We start from the raw sequence: 19,960 nt of genomic DNA, 5'->3' as shown, positions 1-19,960 counted from the left end.
AAGAAAAAAGGATGAAAATTTAAAATAGAAAGCAATGCTCACTCTGCCCACAGACGACACATTTTCATTATTTAAGAAGGACCTGCAGTGTAGCCAGTTGGCATGCACTATCTTCCTTGCTCAATCGGGGCACTGGGCACATGGCTGGGGTAAGCCACTTGCCCTGGCACCCCCACTCCCACCAAGGGCTGAAAAACCTCGCCGGATTAAGCTCTTACGTTAGGCACCTCTGTGAAGCATCTAAAGTTAGGCTGGATGAACGCGAGCCAAGCTGTTGAACAGATGGAGTGAAATCCTCCTCTTGATAACAGGAACTTTATATCACTGCCATGGATAAGAAGGGCAGCTAAAAAAAGTCAGGGAGGTAGTTATATAAATTTCGAGGCAGCTTACCAGCAATGCTTAAAGGTAAAACTTTCTGCTAGATCTTGAGTATCTACTCGCAACTGCAGAGCCTGAGCAGCCAAGAAGTTGTGCAACAAGAATGAGACTGTAACCCTAGAGCTACCACCCTAGGAGACCATGGGAACTGAATGCGGCAGCACAAACATGCAAAGCATTAGGAAGTTGGAGCCTGGAGCACACAAGACTTAAACCCCAGGATCAGCAGTGGCACTTACCTTGAGTTCAGTGCACATAACCAGCTGAGAGGCCTGTGTGAACAGAAAGGGGACCGACAACCAGCAAATAACTAACCATCTTCATAATGCCAAAAGCATTGCCAATACCCTCTTGCCTTTTCATGGTCTGTAAAATATTCATGCTTATAGCAGCTCTGACTCAATTATACTTTTTTTTTTTAACCTTGTGTATTCATAATCTTGAACATTTGCAAATTCATCTTCATCATCTTAAAAATTACCTGCTTCCTTGTGTAATTCACATGTAATTGCACTTCAAAAGATGCGCGTCAGCCTGTTTTCTTAATTAGCTGTGGATATTTTAGATGGAGTCAGATGTGAAATACATTGGTAATATTTATTTTTGAGCATAGAAATCCTTCAGGTAGATATCTTAAGATAATCCATAATGACTGGAAACTGGCTATAAAATGCTTTGTACAAAATGCTGTGAAGCAATTAGTTTCTCATTATGTGTTCCATGTCCACACTAAAATGGGGAGTATCTGCTGCATGCAATTTTGAGGTAATGTTTACTTAGGGAGTGGAAGAGATCTGAGCAATAAGGCAACTTTCCCCTCAAGTACCTCATTTTTGCGGAAAGATGACAGTAACTATTAGACTTTCCCCAGGCCTTCAGGGAAGACAAGCCGATGAAGTGCTTTGGGCTTGGGTTGTTTCTTCTTCTTAGCTATTTATTTGGGTAAATATTTAGGTACCTTCTATCTACTTTCAAACTTTCTCCAAAAGTTGCAATTATTGACAAACTGGAGACCTGAAGTTACCAAGGGATGCACCTCTGTGAAAGACAAAGCAGCAAAGACTACGTGCAACCTTGCAACGCCATTCTCTTTTAGCAAAGTGTGGCTAGAAAAGTGGGGTCTGGTAACAGCCTCCTAAAGCAGGGCTGCTTTCAGTCACTTTTAGCCAGTTTGGTGACAAAAATACATTTTTACTCCTTGTTATCTCTGCAGAGCACACAGCGAGGGGAGCCTGTGCTGCACTGCGACCCAATTAGCACAGTCATCCAGTCACACACCAAACCCAGCGTTCAGCTGCGACTACAAAATCCTAGAGAAGATGACATGAATGACACTTGACCCCACACAATTTGTTAGTGATGATGATAAGCAGGGCTAGCCTACATTTATTTTGCAGATCCAAGTAGAATTTGGAGGGCCATGGAAAAAAAAGATGTTCTAAATTGGACACATTTGAGAAATACTGAGTCACAAGCCTCAAGCTGCACAAGGTCACTTTTGCAGTTTCTTTTTTCAAAGCAAACCCTAGATTTTTATTACATAAAGCAGTGTTGGCAACACTGAGAATATGCAGTCTTTTTTAGGAAAGCCCTTTGCAGCATGACTGTAGTTTTCAGCCTTAGAAAAGCTTGAAGGTGCTACGGCTTCTACTTGAAGAAGAGAATTCGTTTTATATTGCAAAATATTTAATTAATTTCCTGTTAAAATGAAATGAAACAACAAAATAGTTATACAATTTTACTAGTTTATATTTCGATTCATAAAGTATACACACTGCAACTATGCTACCACAATGTCCACGCATCTAATATTGATGGAGTTACAGTATTGGGTTTTTTGGTATTAAACAATAGAGATAATGTATGCAGTTAAGGAAAAAAGCTTGGACATAGCATGTTCTATTCCGTAGTTACAGAGTACGTTAGCTAGCATTAGTACAGTAAACAAGAAAAAGGTAGAAATACAAAATAAACCAAATATCTTTATATACAAACCAGTGCCTCTTATTGTTACCAGCTTATACTCAACACTGCACACAAAATTTACCCACTGATGCAATAGATACTTCAGCATAACACAAACCATTATAAATTAAAAAAAATTACAAGGTGCAAAACTCCATTCTACAGCTTTCTGGTGAGAACTCAAGACAATCCACTGAATAAGAAATCCAAGCACGTTTAGCACCTATTAGTGCAACTGCATCGAGCGTGAGAAATGACCTACACAGCCTCTGAACATGTTACCAGGGAAGCCAGTTGGACAGCTATAAATGCTCACAGCTACACTCGCGCAGTGATTTTTGCCTCATATATATCTCAGTTTATTGTTTCTTTGTCCCATTCATACCTATGTGCAAAACTAAATCCTGGAAGCTTTCTCAGAGCTTCGCAGAAGGCCTGCTACAGCCGGGTAAAAACAAACAAACGAAACCGAAACAGAGAGACTGACAAAAAACAGACAAAAAGACTCAATTGAATGTCAGACCATCCACATAATTAGTACTTATTAGCAGTCCTGGTGTTGGGGATTTTAGCGCTGTTGCTATGTGGATCAAACAATATGACACAGAAGTGAAACGGAAATTTGCCAAGAATTCTGATTATTCTTGTCTAGCACTCAGACAAGTCTCCCTGCCTCAGGTTGTGAATCTGTTTGGCAGCCCATGCCAAAAAAGCCCAGAGTTGCATAGAATTGATTAGTAACAGAAATAAATGCCAAACACAGAGAGATGGATGCTGCATCTACTAAAACAAAGAGGGGTTGCTCGACAGGAATGCTGAAATCATCCCCATTCATAAAGCAAAACATGTCACCTCCTACTCTCCATATCCTACCTCTGGGGACTGCTTTCTGGCACTGATGTAGTTCTTGATAAAGTTGTCTTTGTTGTTGCTTGCCTTTTTTTTTTCCTTTTTTTTCCTTTTTTTCCTTTTTTCTTTTTACTTTTTTTTTTTTTTACTTTGTTAGTGACACTTTTCCTTTCAAATAAAATATTAAAAAAGGTTATAACTGTAAAAAAACCTATCATATGTAAACTTAACAATTAGGGTTTGGTAAGTTCTCGTACCTAGTCTGTGAATAAGCCTCCAGCCAGACCGCAGAATGGAGTGTTTCTCTGAAGAGCTTCAATCTAGCTACATCACCTGTTAAATATCAGTAGTATGAAGATCCCACGTCTAGCAATAAAACCTTTCTTGTGTTTCCATCCTCTTTATCACTGACCTATGGAAATCCTGACATGCTGTGTTTCTATTTTATTTACATTCTGGTCCTCTCATGTCACAGAATTAAACATCTGGCCAAGGAAGGCAACAAAAGGTGTTGTGTTAAGAAGGTGTGTTTGACAGAACTGCTTTTCAACAAGTCTCTTTGCCTTGGACTCCAGTCACTGTTTTTATAGAGCTTATTGTTCTGTTGAACCATGTTTTCTTTGCAGCTTGTACTTCATTTAACGCCAGACCCAAATGGTGCTCCAAATCCTGCAAACGGAAGAGTAATTTCATTAATTTGTTATGCATTCATTGAACAAGGTTGTATGAGTTAAACTTAGAAGGCTCTAGGACATCTCCAATCTCTTGGCCACTTTAGAAGTTAAACAAGTCTTACGTAAATTAAAAGTAGCACAACAAGCTGATGAAGGAAAAAAAAAGCAGCTTTGAAAAACAAAACAAGACTTGTGTCACTGCCCCTAGTGAAAACACAGAGCTTGCTTCACTACATCCAAACCCTTTAGTTCTTCCCCATCTGAGAAGCAGCTATTCCCACAGGAAGTGGACTTTCTACAAACGTTTCTGTGAACTGCCATACCAGTTTCAGGCTCAAAGAACCGTGTTGTCGTATTTTACACAAATACCTCAAATACCTGGAGCGCTTTCCAATCGTGTTTTAAGAAACATGTCTAACATCTGTCACATGTTACTCCTTCGTTTAACACTGACTGTGAGATAAAGAAATGCATGATTCAGTACTCTTGTCAGAGCTTGGATTTCTTCCAAGAAGTTGCAGCAGATGAGGCAGCAAGCGCTGCGCTGCACTGCAGCCAGGCAGATGTCTGGAAGCTGCAGTAGCTGGTAAATACAGTTCATGCAATTTCAGTTATTCTGTCTGTACACGCTACGTTTCAGACCCCATCTTGGGTTAGATAACCCATGCAGGAAATACCAGGTTACAGTTTTACCAACAGGATCTGTTCCAACCCCTCTGCAACACTCACGTTTTTCTAGGAGTGCAGCCATACCATACAGACTACAAAACGAACCTTCAAAGCATTACCTGTATTTTACATTCCGCCTCCACAAGCTGCAGCTTGGTCTGGGCCAGCTCAAGCTCCATTTCCCTCAGCTGGTTTTTCAGCGTTTCCTTCTCCTCATCTGTGTCCTCATCTGAACCGTCCTTGGTGGAACCAGCAACCTTCACACGGCCTTCTTTATTGAAGAACTCCCGGCAGTGCTCACAGTCATCCACTTTTTGCTAAAGTAAATACCTGATCGTGAACGCTTGCACTGGAATGCTGGCGATAGGATCAAAGCCTTTCCTGCCTCTGCTCTGGATGAGCAGCACAACACAAGAGGGACCGCTAATGACTCGCAAGCTCAGGAACATTTGGGGATGCGCAGCAGCGCAGGAACTCCAGCCCCCCCCAAGATTTACGGGCTCTGGAAACACTGCCATGTTTGTGGTTAAAGTGCCCTGCTGCACTAATGGGTTCTGTTCGGCCTGCGTGTTACTTGACGGTAGAAGACAGAGAAATCCCCTCCAGAAAAAAAAAGACCCCTCAAAAAAATAAAGTTATTACTGCCCAGAATCAGCCTTAATGTAACCAATACAGCATGGGACAGAGCTGGCAGTTAGTCATCTCTTCTCCAAGGTCTCCCCCTTATGATCTTCTTTCCAAAGCTGTAAGTCACTAAGGAACTCCCTTTCAGCCACCATTTTAGTAATTAAATAAATTGTGTGCTTTCTGTTATTTTGCCAAGAAATTTAAACATTGCAAACCGTGGATCTATCTGGCTTCTTACCCGTATTTTCTCAATTTCAGCTTTATTTGCTGTTTGTTGCTTTTCCAGTCGCTCACTCAGCTGGGAACAAATCTGACAAGCAAAAGCATGTTACCAGACCATTTATAAATGTAAATTTCCTCCCAAATGAATACTAAAGCACAAATAAATACTAGAGAAATATCAACATGGGTAGTCTGAGGGCTGCGAGAAAGCCAGGAAAAACAGGATGCTGCATGTAGTTGTCTCATTGCATATATACTCATTCACTACATATTCTTCTATGCCCACAGCAAAAGGTGCCGTTTCAACGTTAGTTATTAGCAGTTTGACCCTGCTAAAGGAGCCAGAAAAGGTTAGGAATAGCATGGCTCTTTTTGTTGCCTTTGGGATAAAAGAACCAGGCAAGCCAGCCAGAGCAGTACAAAACCAGTTCACTCCTTGAGACCGGTGTGATGCTGACTTCACCTCCATGATTTGAAGGTTATGGGCCCACTAAAAAGACCTGTGGATTTGCTCCTTTGATACCTTTATGATCAGGAGCTTGAATTCCAAAATAGTATCTTTGAAAGGAAAAGGCCATCTTTTTTACTTCTGAAGTGCAGTTACCATTTGGCTGAAGAAGGGAAGCTAGAAAAAAACATTTTGTTTTGGCGTGAGGTGAAGCTTTGACATACAAGACCACAAGTAAACAATGTTGGGCTGTAACTGTCATCACCCACAGATGCCAGAAGCAGGGACAAACAGAACTGACCCACCAAGCATCAGGATCTCAGCAAAATAAAATACAAACCCATCCCATTTTGAACAGCTACAAGGTCTCCTCAAATGCATGGCACAGATCACACCTATTTCCAGAAATCTCCTCTAGAATACCTGAGAAAGTCTTGCAATCTGGTAGCAAACCACATCATCATCAAGTTGTACTCACCTGTTTGTAGTCACCAATAATAGAGCTGTTCTTCTTGATCTCTGACTCTGCCTTATCTAGTTCCCTACGACACATTTCCTTCAGCTGTTGAGAAAAAAAAAAAAAAGGGTTTATGTATTTGTACAGCCTGAAAAACACCCAGGTGGTATTTCCTCCTTCTTAACCCCACTGCTTTCACGCCAGCCTATACTCTACACCAGGGAACAATGGTCTGGCTCAGCACCGTGTACACAAGGAGAAGCTGGACTTGGGTGGCCATTGTTAGAAAAACTGACTACCCAAGAGAAGAAAGTATTTAAAAAAAAAAAAAAAGTGCTGACAGCTGAAGCCCTGCACTGCCTCTGTGTGCAGCACCCTCGGGCATAGTCTGCGCCTTCGGGATTTCAACCTAAAAAACCACTGCCCTACGAAACACCTGGCAGGAGGGTGAAAAATTCTGCTGTGCTGACGCCCTTTACACTACAGAAGAGTGACAAACATGACTTAGAACAGTAAGCCCTTCCCACATTTGTCACTTCTTGGGTTTTTTTTTAAATTGCTATACTGCACAGAAATGGGAAAATGACAGAAAAGCCCCTAACCTGAGCTGATTCTTCTTCTAGGCGCCTCTTTTCTTCTTCTGCATCAATCAACTTCTGTTTGGTCATTAGCAGTTCCTTATTCAGAGCATCTGCCTTTTCCTCCGCCTAAACACAAAGAGTGGAGCACAGCACTAAAGAGAGGCTTTCTTGCTGTGCCAGTGCTGCTAGGCAGCCGTGGGCACAGCCAAGATAGCAGTCTTCTCATTCTTATTCATACAGGTTTGTTCGTTGTTATTAATAAAAATGAAACTTTATTGTAAAAAACATTTTCCAAAGTTACCATCTGCAGTGGCAAAGCAGCAGCAAATCAGAGTTAACCAAGTACAGCACTACTCCATCACTCCAAAACTCTTACGTTGATTCAGTGACCAGTTTTAGCAAAGCTGGAGCAGGGACTGCTCCAAAGAAATCCAGTAACAGAAGGAAGTTTTGGTTTCTCATCCAGATGAGCAGTTGACCAATGTGTTTTGAAGACAACAAGCAGCACAGAACAGCTTGCAGTGCGCAAAATCAGTAAGAGATCACCAGCCTAAACCGAAGTTCAGTTTGCAAACATTTGAGCTTGCAATGAAAACAGAATTAATGAAAAATGCCTCCAGAACATTAAAAAAACTCCTAAAACTCTATGACACCCACCAATGGATGTGATACCATCTTTATTATGACACCCAGAAAATACTGCGAAAAGCAAACGCCAGTCAGGCCCCCTTCTCCTTTCCTCCTTGAGGAGATGTCCAACCAGAAACCATACAATCCTCCTTCACTGCAGTTTAAGAATAAAGATGTATCATTGAAAAATGTCAGGCTCTTTATAAACCACTAAAAACTCTCTCTGCAAAGTTAAGACACCTTTTCCTGTCTTACAGACAGCAACACAGTACTTCCAATAGCTGTATGAATTCTACGTAAAAATAGATCAATAACTCAAATATAAACTCTTCAGAAAGTACCTGTACCAATTCCCTTCAAAGGCAGAAAATCAAAAAGTGAATGTTAGTCCCTTAAAGTCCTGCTGATCCTTTAAAACAGACGGCAAAGGCGAAGAGAACATCTTTTCATTATACGTGGGGTTTAAGCTGTTTAACGTTAAAGAAAACTGGAATGTGGGAATCCAGCAACAGCAGAAAAATGAAGCCTATTTTCTGGTCTAGTGCAAAGGCTATTAAGGAAATTCTTGTCTTCCCAAATGTTTTGCTTTGATCCTTTAGGCTGCAAAACCTCAGACACGCCATGAAGGTATTAGAAAAGGTGTGTTAAACAATGTCCTTTGGTACTGTTCTTCCAGGACACCTAGCTAGTAGAATGAAACGTAGCATTTCAGGACCCAATTAGAAGAATTAATCAGGGTCCTAAAGTAGGATCAAACCTACCTATCTCCTCCTGAGGGATAACCCAAATACTGCCAACATCATTTACCATCTTTGAAGGCACAACTCATATATATCCAATGAGGTATTTCAAAGATTTTGCTTAATTTTGTTCCGCTCTCAGCTCTCTGTTTAAATGAATCCATGTAAAAGCATTAACTGTGTCTCATACAGGCTCAAGCAGCCACAAACAGCAGTTAATAGCTGATATAAAAAGCTTCCTCAGTACATTTTTTGCTGAAGTCCAGCCCCTGCATCCACAGGGCAGCCTGCACAGCCTTCTCCAAGCTGTCTTTAATAAAGGGGAAAAGCACAGGTAGCAGGAAGAGAACATACCAGTGCGGTCTGAAAACCCAGCTTCTAGAGCAAACTTCTACAATTCACCGATTTTAAGACTAAGGAGCAGTAGATGGGACAAACCCCAAAGTCGTAAACCAAACCGTACAAAGAGCAACCTCCACCCGTTCACATGAACGTTTACTATGACTATTTTTCCAACAGCAAGTTTCCAGGAGACCGTGGGAAACCTCAAATTGGTGAAGGAGATAGGCTGAAACATTTTAAAGCCTGTCGGCTCCTGCACTCTATGATTTTCAAAAGTAATTTTCCTTTGAGATTTCAGAACTGCACTTATCTTGGTTCAGAACAAGAATGGCAAAACACGAGCACTTGAACTCTTCTACTCATCTCCCCCAGGAGAGAGACTAAATGCGTTCTGGCCTGCACATGTACCTTTCTGTCGCTGCATGTCCTGTAAAAAACCTCCCACATATCCTAATAAAATCTCCCAAACATGGCTATGTATGTAAAACAGGGAATGGGACAGCAGGCTTAAAGAAATCCTGTACCACAAAGCAAACCTGAAGTTTCCTCCCGAGAGCCCTGCTGATAGGGGAAACAACCCCAGATGACGAGTTCATGCGGGCAGGTTTCAACAAGTCAAATGGAAACCACAATAACATTTTCCTGTTGCCTAAGGTACCTGAGAATCCGACTCCTCTGAGAGCCAGACGGACTCAGGCTTTCAAGTTCATTAGGCACTTTTCAAAAGCCTGTCTGCCATGCAATGTTACTCAGAAGAACACCAGTTGAAGGAAAAGAGAATATAGCGCCCACGTTATCTCTGTGACAATCCCAAGACCTGACTTAGCTCCTGCCAGACTTTCTTTTAATATACCTACAGAAGAAAGCAACTCCTCAAGTACAGGCTCAGAGCCTCTCTTCTCCCTCTAATTACTCTGAAAAGCATTCAGAGTAATTAGTATTTCAGTCGCTGGTCCTGTTTCCCATGGACCTTGGACACAGGCCTCTATATCATCAGTCTGCAGTAAGGACACGGAGGAGAGAATCCTGTCCCACCCAAATAAAAAATACTCTGTACCTCCTCTCCAGTGAGAGGAGTAATGAGGAACTGTCTCCCCTAGACAGCACAAAGCCATGTCCTACATTGTCTAAATCCTTCCGCAGAGCAATCTTGCTGGTCACCAGTTCGTGTGCAAGATCGTCATTTTCTTGCTCGAGCCTCATGTTTGCTTCCTGCAGGCGCCGGTTCTCCCGCTGTGGGAAACAAAGCAAAAGCAATCAAGAAAAAGGTCTTTCAGGTGTTCGTAAAACACAGTGTCTCCTGTGCCTGAGCACAAATGCCCACCTTGTATCTTGGGCATGCAAAGAGAACCCCACCCGCATGCAGTTCAACGAGGACAAAACCAGCTAGCCACATTGTACAGATAAATAAAATATTAGCCTTGAGGAGAAACCATATACAAATAACTCTGCTCATCTACTACTTCAAATGATTTTGAAGAATGCAATAGTAGGGGTGTCATTCTGACGTCGATGCCTTGCCAGGAGGTTCCTACAAGTACGGATCTTCTTGGCTCAAAATGGAATTTGCAAGCTGGAAATAGGCAAGAGAGGAGGATCCTGGGAAAACCACTCTATTTTCTCCTGTTACAACTCCCAGCACACAGACAGACATTAAAGAAGTTTACCTAAAACCCTTCAGCTTAAAACACATATTTACATGTATATGTATTTGTGTTTTAATGTGTTGCATGTACAGACACATAATTTTAATACGAAATTTGTTCTTATATTTATTTGATAAATAAAACATTTATAAAACTACATACTTACCCTAACATACATCATTTGAAATTAGGGAGAGGAGTGGAGGAGGGATTATAATCAGTGGAAGGCAGAGTTGGAATCAATTAGGCGTTTTTTTTCTGTTCATGGCTTCTGGAGCAATTGGCGTGTTACACAAATGCTAGGAACGGGCTCTAGTGAAGCAGTTGTGTAAGCCCATGTATGAATTCAAACTATGCCTTTCTTTCATTATGAAGGTGGGCTCACAACAACCCATCCTGATTAATATTGCCCATACAGACAGACTCACTTCGTGTTCATGTAGCTGACTCCCCTGTCATATCTAAATTGGTCCCAAATCAAAAACTGCTCAAAGGAGTCCAAGTAGAAACTCCCTGCAGGTCCCGTGTGTTAAATCAGCCTGCGGGAGGTCAGCGTTACCTCAAATCTTTCGATAGGATCCTCCTGTTGAGCTTGCTGCTCTCTCATGGTATGATATTCCTTCTCATATTTCTTCAGCTTCTTCTGGCTAATCTAAATTAAAGCAGCCCGTTAGTTCCTGCCCAGAACATCAATAAAAGAACACAATTCACACAGGGTTATGATACAAGCTTTAGGCAACTCCTGCCCTCCACAAAACACAGCTAACATTTTCACTCTGAGTATCAAACCATCAGACATGGGCAAAAATTCTACTCCACTCACTATAACGACAGAAACATCCCTCCTTCTTCTCCTTTTGTGGAAGATATAGAAGTTTTTGATAGGCACCCACCGGAGCATCCTACCTGAGCTTGTCTTGGCGCTGTGCAGCTATCGATGCTCCAAATACCACAGTCGCTGAGCAGAACAGACTGCCTCAAAACCCACAACATGTGCTTCATTTTTGAACTAGCATGATGCTGAGGCTTCTTCAGCTGCTTTTTCAGCTGGACCATTTATCATCATGCAGGAGTATTTGGTTTACTTTACATGGGACTGCAAATGCTGAAAGGGCAAGTGCAGGCTCAGCTGACATTTCTGCTTGTGTCACTCAAGCTCAGCAGAAAACAGCCCAGTCCCAGGGCTGCCTAGGTGTCTCGGCAAGCAGCAACAACTCAGAAGCACGTATCCCTGTCCCCTGCCCTTCTGGGATTCGGAAAGCTGAAATTCTGTCCTCAGCTCTGACAGACACACAACACCAGGAGAGTGACTGCCGGGGTCCCAGTTCCCTCTTTTGTGAGGAGGGAGAGGAAGGTGGTGCGGAATTCAATAGATTGAGCACAGTGCCCGAGTCCTTAGGGACAGAGAACACAAGAGGACCTGTAACAGATCCTGACCAGCATCTTTCCTGGTGTCGTCTGTCAGCTGTGCCGTATGCTACGATGGTTTAGCAACACTTTTTTGTTCACACGCAAGTTAGTGTGCACCCGAATTACATCTCTAGTGTGAAAAGTTGCTGCGAAACCTTTGTTAGTATTTCAGTAAACCAAGTAAATGGAAAAGGTATGGCTATGTTTTCCTCTAAAAATGCCTTGTCCGAGAAACACGTTAAACAGATTTTATACGCTGAAATGACGGGCAGAAAGGAAACATGTTTAGTTTCTCTGATCTTTGGCTGCATCATTAGTGAATCCGGCTGTGAATCAGCAGCCTCAGGTGAGTTGCAGAACACTGGTGGCCAGGCTCCCTCTAGTGAGAGCGGCACGGAAACCGGCACCGCACTGCAGCGGGCTTTTTTTGGGGAGATGTCAGCCCATTTAACTGGAGGCAGCCCAGCCACATCACAACTGCAGAAGTTATTCCTGCTAAGCTCTCCAGACAAACATGCAGAGTGTGACCCTTTACTGACAAGGAAGCCAGTAACTTCTGTAGATTATTTCACTGCTCTGCCCCTGGTGAAACACTGCCCAAATTACTGGTTTCATACACCGAATCTCAAGCTACGTAAAGGTTATTAGATCCTGAGAAGCGAGGCCTTCCAGCCACGCGAGAGAGAAGGAAGGCAGGCACACCACTGTATTTTAAACCAGTTTTGCCTCTCGATCCCACTAATAAGGTGATCCTGAGATTTCCTATCGTCACTGATTCTGGCCATGGGAGCCCGAGAGGGAACTGTGCCCTGGGGCAGTCAGCAAGGCTCTGGGGTTTGCATGGCGATGACACACAGCAGCAATGAGCACTGAAGTCCCAGCACAGTTTTCCAGGGGCACAGGAGGCAGCAGTCTCTCTGTTAGCATTTGACTGCAACACTGAGTGACTTTAAATAATCCAGCATTGTCTCAAGCCGATCATTTACTGACCTCCTTTCCAGAGAGTGCTGTAGTAATCACAATGCCTTAGCCAGGCTACTTCTCCCTTCCTATAAATGATTTATTTTGACATCAAGCCCTTTTCTGCCCAAAAACACCTCCAGATACAGAGCTGGTGATTTCTGCTGACAGCAAAGGACTTACATTTTAGGCCAAAGAAAGCACAGCACTCCCATCCGGCGCAACACACATGGATGTGACATAGAAGAGCTCAGCATCCGTGTAGAGCCCAGTAGCACAGTCTGTACTTTCTCCACACCCTCTCATGTAATCCCCCCAAAACCACGCAGCACTCCAGGGAGCAGCGGCCAACCTTGCCGTACTGCTCGGAGACGCCCGTTCGCTTTAGCTGCTTCACACGGCACTGGGAACGCAGGGAAGTTTGGCAGAGTGGGAACAGGAGCAGGTTGTTGTTGAGAAACATGAAAGGCAAAGGCACTCGTTCCACACAATCTTACCCAGAGGCACATGCAATGCCTAACGTGTGCTAACGCAAAACGCCTGGAGAGCTAAACCATTCGTGATTGTTCCGTAATTTCTACACTAGTTTCACGTGAGATATGTTGAACACTGCAGAACACTGTTACACGAACTGCGACGACACCCAGAGAACAAGATGCCTTGAACATCAACCTACTGGGGAAGCTGTGCACTTATGCACTGGTGCCACAAAGAATTCCTCTGGGGAGTTTTAAGGAAAAAGGTCTTTCAACCAGACCGGTGTATCTGACTAAAAACTAATGTACATGAAACTGTAAAGAAGGAATTACAGCTTCCTTAAAATATACTAAATAAGTGATCAAAGTTCCATTTTAGAATTCAATCTTTACATTTGTAGAGGAGAATCAATGACTTCCTAACTGTATCTTTTTTTGGGGGGAATTTCCCTTTAAGGGCTTATTCCGAAGTGCCCATGTAAAGCTTCAGTTACAGTATTTGCTGATTAGAAAAGCAACTGACTTTCAGCTGGGAGGTAAGGCAATCTTTGCTATATATAACTGAAGTCTTAATGTCAAAGGCTGGAACTTTCATGTAGTTACATTTAAGAAATAGGACTTAGTGGGCAATTGTAATTATAGAAAACAACACAACCAAGCAAAACCCACCTCCAATGTTGAAACATACAGGACTGCTCATGGAGTGCTCTGAATAAATTCTATTGAGAACAGGAATTACTGAGATTAGTTCATTTATGGGACAGCATCTCTCCAGCCTACACTACACACTGAGCTCTAGTTCCTACGGTTTTATTCTGTTCAAAAGAAGGTTCCTTTAAGGACCAGATGACATTTTCCTTTGCCACACATTTCTTGTTTGGACAAGGGAGCTGCACAGCTACAGGAGACCGAAGCTGTACCCATGAACGATACGCTTGCACCGCCACATCTCTACCTTCATGTTACAGGCTAATTCCATCAGCTTTTTTGCATTTTCTTCTGAACGATATCTCTTGGGCAGCTGTACACGGAAGAATTTTAAAGCCCCTTCAAAGTCGGTCAGTAACAAATCATCCTTTGTAGTCTAAAGAGAAGGAAAGAAAAACCCATTACTGCAGAGCAGACTTTGTACAATTACTGGACTCCCAGAGACAATAAAGCAACAACAGTTTTGCAAAGCTCCAAGAACATAACTGCTTTTTAACCTTCTGCAAACAGTTTGTTTCTATTTCTGCAAGCTTCTCTTTCCCCACCAGCCCACCCGCAAGCGCTCGGTGCAGTAGAGGGCACGCCAGACAACAGCACAGGTAATACCGGGAGTTGTTAGTGTTTAAAAAAAAAAAAAAAAAAAAGCGCTTAATATTTCTGTAACATGCATCTTCATTTTTTTACATGGTGCATGATGATGCACGGAAGACGATGTAACTCTGTATACTCACTTTTAATAATCCCAGTGCAACGTTAAAGATAACACTTATTCCCTGGAGAGAAAAATAATGACAAAATAAATTAATTTCTCAGTAGTTATTAATTTATTTGGTGGGTTTTGGGTTTTTTTTGTCTAGTTTCTGGGAAGAGGAGAACCAGGATACAAGTGTAACCAGGTTCTGTATTAAATCAAAGGCCCTAAAAATGACTTTGCAAACAATAGGAAAGTATCTGTACTGGACAGCCATTACAGAGAGCAAAGCAATGTTTCAACACAGGTTTTACCATCCCCTTTGTAGTCTGAAACTCCGAAAAGATGAAGGCACCCTTGTGTACTTAATTTTATTTTTTAATGGCTAGTTGGTCAGGTCAAGATAATTTAATTTTCATATAGCAACTTCTGAAAATGCTGGACTCAAACGCAGCAATATGTACATCATTATATTAAGGTCTGGCATTAAGAAGTTGGGACAGTTGTGTAATCAAAGTGACTCACTTTAGGACAGAGTTCCACATCATCTATTTTGCCACTACTCGTTGGAAGTGTTTTATTTATACTGCCCAATTAAACACAAATAGTTCCTACAGTCAGTAGTAGCACACACCCTGAGGGGAACCTTTGTCAATCAAGACACATGGTTCAATTATTTCAAGATCCTGTCTTTCTTTTTCCCACTAATTTACTATTTCACTATTACTTTGAAATGTAAGAAAACATTAAAACTTCACTATGAACACATTTACTATTTATGAATTGAAAATGTGTTTCTAAACAAATAGAACTGATTTTCTCAATCCCATCTGTTGCTTTCTGTTACATTGGCACATGGACAAAGCAAGCAGCAGACAGAGAAAGGGTAAAAGCATTGACCCGAAGATTTATGAATGCCGAAACCCTTCAGCAGTGGAAATTCAGACACCACTTCACAGTAACAACCGCAGATCCAGTGAAGAATGGATGCATGAAGTTAACAGGTAAGTAAACCAGCAAATCATTAAATAACCCAAGGATGCTTCAGTACAAAATGTGGTTTGTTCCCTTATGTTAATAAGCTCCGACACTAATTATGCTGTTTACCAGCATACTACCAAATACACTGTTTTAAACATGATTACATACAAAATCTCCATGTAAAGCATTGTGCTCTCTAAATATATGCTGTGAAGTATAAAGAGACTTCAGGTCTCCAGGAGAAAGAGCTCCAAGCTTGTCAGATTACCAGCATGGACGATCTTACACGCAATGGCATCCATGCAAGAATATTCTAGGAAAAACTAGGGTATCATTGTGTATAATACAAGTTACCAACAAAGGAATCCACGTATCTGTAAATTAACTCTCATTCCACGAGCACTGCACAGAATCTCACATAGATTCTTTAAAATGTCTTTAGAACTCTCACGGCAGAAACATAACACTTCCACATAAAAATAATTATCACATGCCTAGCTCTGAAAGAACAGACAGTAACAAGGACATGAATGAAGATAGTGAGAAACTGTCAGAAGTTGCTACAGTACAAGTCTCCAGTTGTAACACATACCTCACACAGGAGTAAGTCAATAATATGGAAGACCATGTAGAGAGGGAATTTTGCAGTGAACAGGGTCAGGAACCACTGGGAAGCATACATGTGTGCTTCAAGGCTAATATCCAGAAAGTGGTTATACAGATCAGGAATGTATTCCTAATAATAAAACAAACACATAAATGCTGAACGTTTATTTATACTCTCTTGCAACTCTACCTGCAATCCCAAAGCAACAGAAGTAAGCAGGGTAGGGTGACCATCAATGCAGCAAAGCGGGCTCCTGCATCAACCCATGCCTGACCCAACAGCTGCCTGACAAATTTAAGGACCTTCTAAGGATGCCAGGATGGCCAGTCCTCGTTCTTCGTCCTTACACGAGGTTACAGTCAAATAGCCAGTTCTGGACTGCCAGCTCTGAGCCACTCACCTCGTGCAAGTCTGAACACCCACCTGCATGAGGCGCTCCAGCTGATAGAACTTGCAGTGCAAATCTTCAAAGTTTTGTTTGAAAAGTTCCCTGAGTCCATAATCAAACATGATTTTGACCAGAACACTGAAAGCTTGCTCTTCAGGCATCTGAGAGAGAGGAAAGTGCATTTATCACAGAGCATTTACATCTGCTGTTGGGTTCCATTTGCCCTTGCCTCCCTTCCCCTCCCTCTTGCACAAACTGTCACTACTCTTTAATCTGGCCCCATCCAGTTTAAAACTGAAGGAGCACTCATGAAAGCTCGTCAGTGTTCAGACATTTCTCCCCAACATCAAAATTCAGTTTTCATATTACCACAGCAAAGCCTGACTTCAGGTCAATCACTTGCTCCTGTGAAGGACAGAACATCCATCTCAAGTACTCTATTATTAATCTGCAGACGGAGCTTGTTAAAATGAAAACTTTGCTGAGACATTCCAACCTGGTAGTGAAGGACTCGCAGAAACTTAATTTCCTTTTCTGCAACATTTCTTTTTAATATTTATTTTTCCCTAGCAGCCACACTCCAAAGGCTGACTTCAAAGAGAATCAAATAAAAAGAAACTTATTTGAAATGTAGCCTTTTAAAATGCATACATTATTCCCAGAAGCAACAGCTATTGTTAAAGAAAGAGCTCTCTAAAATAACACATGCATCATTCTTGACAGTGAGTCCCTCTACTGCAATGGATATTAAAAAAAATGGACATATGACAATGAAAAAGCTAAAGGCAAGCACCTATGTTTCTGTCAAACATTTCGGTTCTCTTATCAGAAAGTATCACCTCTCTTCATCTAATTCAGTGTAGTCATAAAGTACTTGCTCATAAAGCAAATATTGCAGATTACAGTTACCAAGAACTACGAGGCTGTTATAATCAATCATTCGGCTTTTGTCTCAAAAGAACGGAGTTTACAACCTCCTCTATATCCTCTACTGACTTTACAGCATTATGGAAAACCCTCCGCCGAAGACCAGACTCCGTCTTCCACTGGAAACTGCGGAGAAGTCTTCATACTTAGTCCCCTACGGTAGCGACAACCACTAAAAAGCAGCTGAGGAAATCTCAAAACACTACTGGGCTGAGGAACTCTGTTGGGTTTCAACTACCCATGCTTACAATCAAGACACTGATAAAAAGCAGACGTTACTTTAAAAAAAGAACAGTCTATAAATAATCTGTACAGATTTCTAATACTCTGATATTTCCCAAGCATGAGTGCATCTAAAACTTTTGCTTCTGATATAGGGCAACCATAAATCTCTCTAGCTTCTGAACACGCAAGCAATTAAAGGGTATTACTCTGATGAGATCATGTCTATAACAATTAAGTTCCAAAAGCATAATTCAGCATGTTTTGAAAAATCTAACTATGATTTTATCCTTTGCTAACCCCTCAAACTGAGAAGCACAAAGGCCTACGGTACCACAGCCCACGTATGCAGCGCGTTGTTCTTAGCACTGAGACCTAATAAACTGACATCCCATCAATGTCATAAAGTCACTTCTTTGTATGCAAGACCCATGGCAATTACCATCCATATTTCTGACTCATTCCAATAGAAACATCTTCTAAAAAGCTTTAATCTGACATTGAAACCCTGTAACAAACATTTACACTGGTGTCCTGTACACAAATTCCATGCCTGCTAGTGATCAGGAGCACAAGCCTGTGTGGTTTTGAAGGGAAGGGGTCCTGAAACAGTGAATGTTGACTGCAGACAAGAGTCGTTACGAACACCACAGCAGGTTTTCAATGTCCTGTCTAAAATCGTATTACTGTCCAACACGTAAGTGGCTATGTGGCCTGCGACCCTACCGGTTCAGGAGTTACCAACGTTTGTTCTAGGCAAGTGGAGCAATATTTATTCTCAAAACAAATGGGGAGGAAAACCCACCACTTACATGCAGAAGCAGCACAGCAGCAAGAAATGACTGGCCTTGACAGTAGCCAATTTCTTCATCATAGACAGAGTAGGCCTGAAAAAAGAACCAGGACTTTATAGTGTATCTATCTCGAGCTACAAACACAAAGAAAACAAAGCCCTGCACTGAACATAGACAGCTCCATAAAACTTTCAGGGGTGCATCAGTTGCTGCTCCAACGAAGGGATAACCTGGATGAAAATCAAACTGTGATGTGCAGCGACTGTGTACAGTGATGCCCCCAGACCACGGCAGCCTAATAAGCCACTTCTCTGAGCGCTACAGTGAAGAACCAGAGTGCATCCAGTACCAGGGACCATCTCCACAATACTGTTAACTGCAACACATACACATTCTCTCAGGTAACAGTTACCTCTGTCAATGATGTTCAGTACAAGTTACAAAAAACAGCCAAGAAGAATTTAAAGAATACCTTGCATATTTTGTACAGGGAGTCCTGGCCATCTCCCCCAGTATCTTTAAAATAATCGTGGGCAGGGAACGTGCGGTTGATGTCTCGGGTGATAGCACTGTCTTGTGGAGACTCCTGTTAGAAAAAAAAAATTAAAATGTAAATTAAAACACATCAAAAGAATATAAATTACAGCGTGCTAGGCCTGAGAGTCAGGAGATTGGCACGGTGCTCGGCGCACTGTTCTAAATTTAACAAAGCACAGCCTACTCAACCAGAACAGGCTGCCTGCAGGCTGGCAGCTCCAGATCACAATCTTGATAGATTTGGTTACCTAAGCACATCTGGGAACGGTCAGCGAGTAGCAGCAAAAGCACACACGCGCAAGCGTTCCAGGACATTGCGATGCAGACAGCAGCCTTCCCGGGCAGGCCATGAACGCGAATCCTGCCCACTCACATCTCTCTTATCTCACAACTGAGAGAGTAACAACCAATTGTAAGCAGCTGTCCCAAATGCTGTCCCTTGGAGAAACCTCTCTTCATGCCTTCCACGAAACTTTTGCTTTACAAGGAACCTTCAAGCAAACTGGAAGGCTCAGCATCTTCTTCCACATGGGTGGAAAGGGCTGCTGAAAGAGGCAGCCAACTCTCCTCTCAATCATCACCGCTGTTCACAACCCCAAGGGGCTGTGGGCATTCTGATCTGCTAAGAACTGCTCTGAGCAGAGGGCTGGACCAGGTGCCTCCACAAGTCCCTCCCAACCCAAGTTGTTCTGTGAGTGGCAAACTGCAGAAGTCACCCTCAAGCTGTCTTTCAAACACTTAATTACCCCACCTGTAACAGGCAATGTTAGTGTGCCTTTTCAATCTGAAGTTGTGCTCACCATAGTGAATTAAGAAGTCTAAATTTAGAGTAACCACTGCTATTACCCGAATTGCTGAAATAGAAACAAAAGCCCTGTTTGTCCCGCGGTATTTCTTTTTGCTTATGATTGGTCCCTCTTTCCACTATTTAAAAGATGACTTTCCTGAGCAGCTCATGTGGGCAAGAGCTCCTTGGTAGGGGAAAGCATCTGAAAAGATGCCACAATAGTCATTAAGCGACCATCGCT

At 42.2% G+C, this 19,960-nt stretch overlaps 1 protein-coding gene across 1 annotated transcript; it reads right to left on the bottom strand.

Moving 5' to 3' along the window:
* Positions 1–2,106: 2,106 nt before the first annotated feature.
* On the bottom strand, positions 2,107–18,984 carry RABGAP1 (RAB GTPase activating protein 1; the record flags this gene model as incomplete). The annotated part of the gene is made up of 13 exons (XM_010154687.1): positions 2,107–3,864; positions 4,658–4,855; positions 5,404–5,475; positions 6,314–6,397; positions 6,895–6,999; positions 9,708–9,818; positions 10,791–10,883; positions 14,033–14,161; positions 14,517–14,558; positions 16,050–16,193; positions 16,488–16,613; positions 18,414–18,488; positions 18,868–18,984. Coding segments are annotated over 13 exons (1,419 nt in total), but the record flags the coding sequence as incomplete, so codon positions are not given.
* Positions 18,985–19,960: the final 976 nt, after the last annotated feature.

Source organism: Eurypyga helias, unplaced genomic scaffold (assembly GCF_000690775.1).
Source record: "Eurypyga helias isolate BGI_N326 unplaced genomic scaffold, ASM69077v1 scaffold1517, whole genome shotgun sequence".
Lineage (NCBI taxonomy): Eukaryota > Metazoa > Chordata > Aves > Eurypygiformes > Eurypygidae > Eurypyga > Eurypyga helias.
This window is presented reverse-complemented; position numbering and strand designations above follow the sequence as displayed.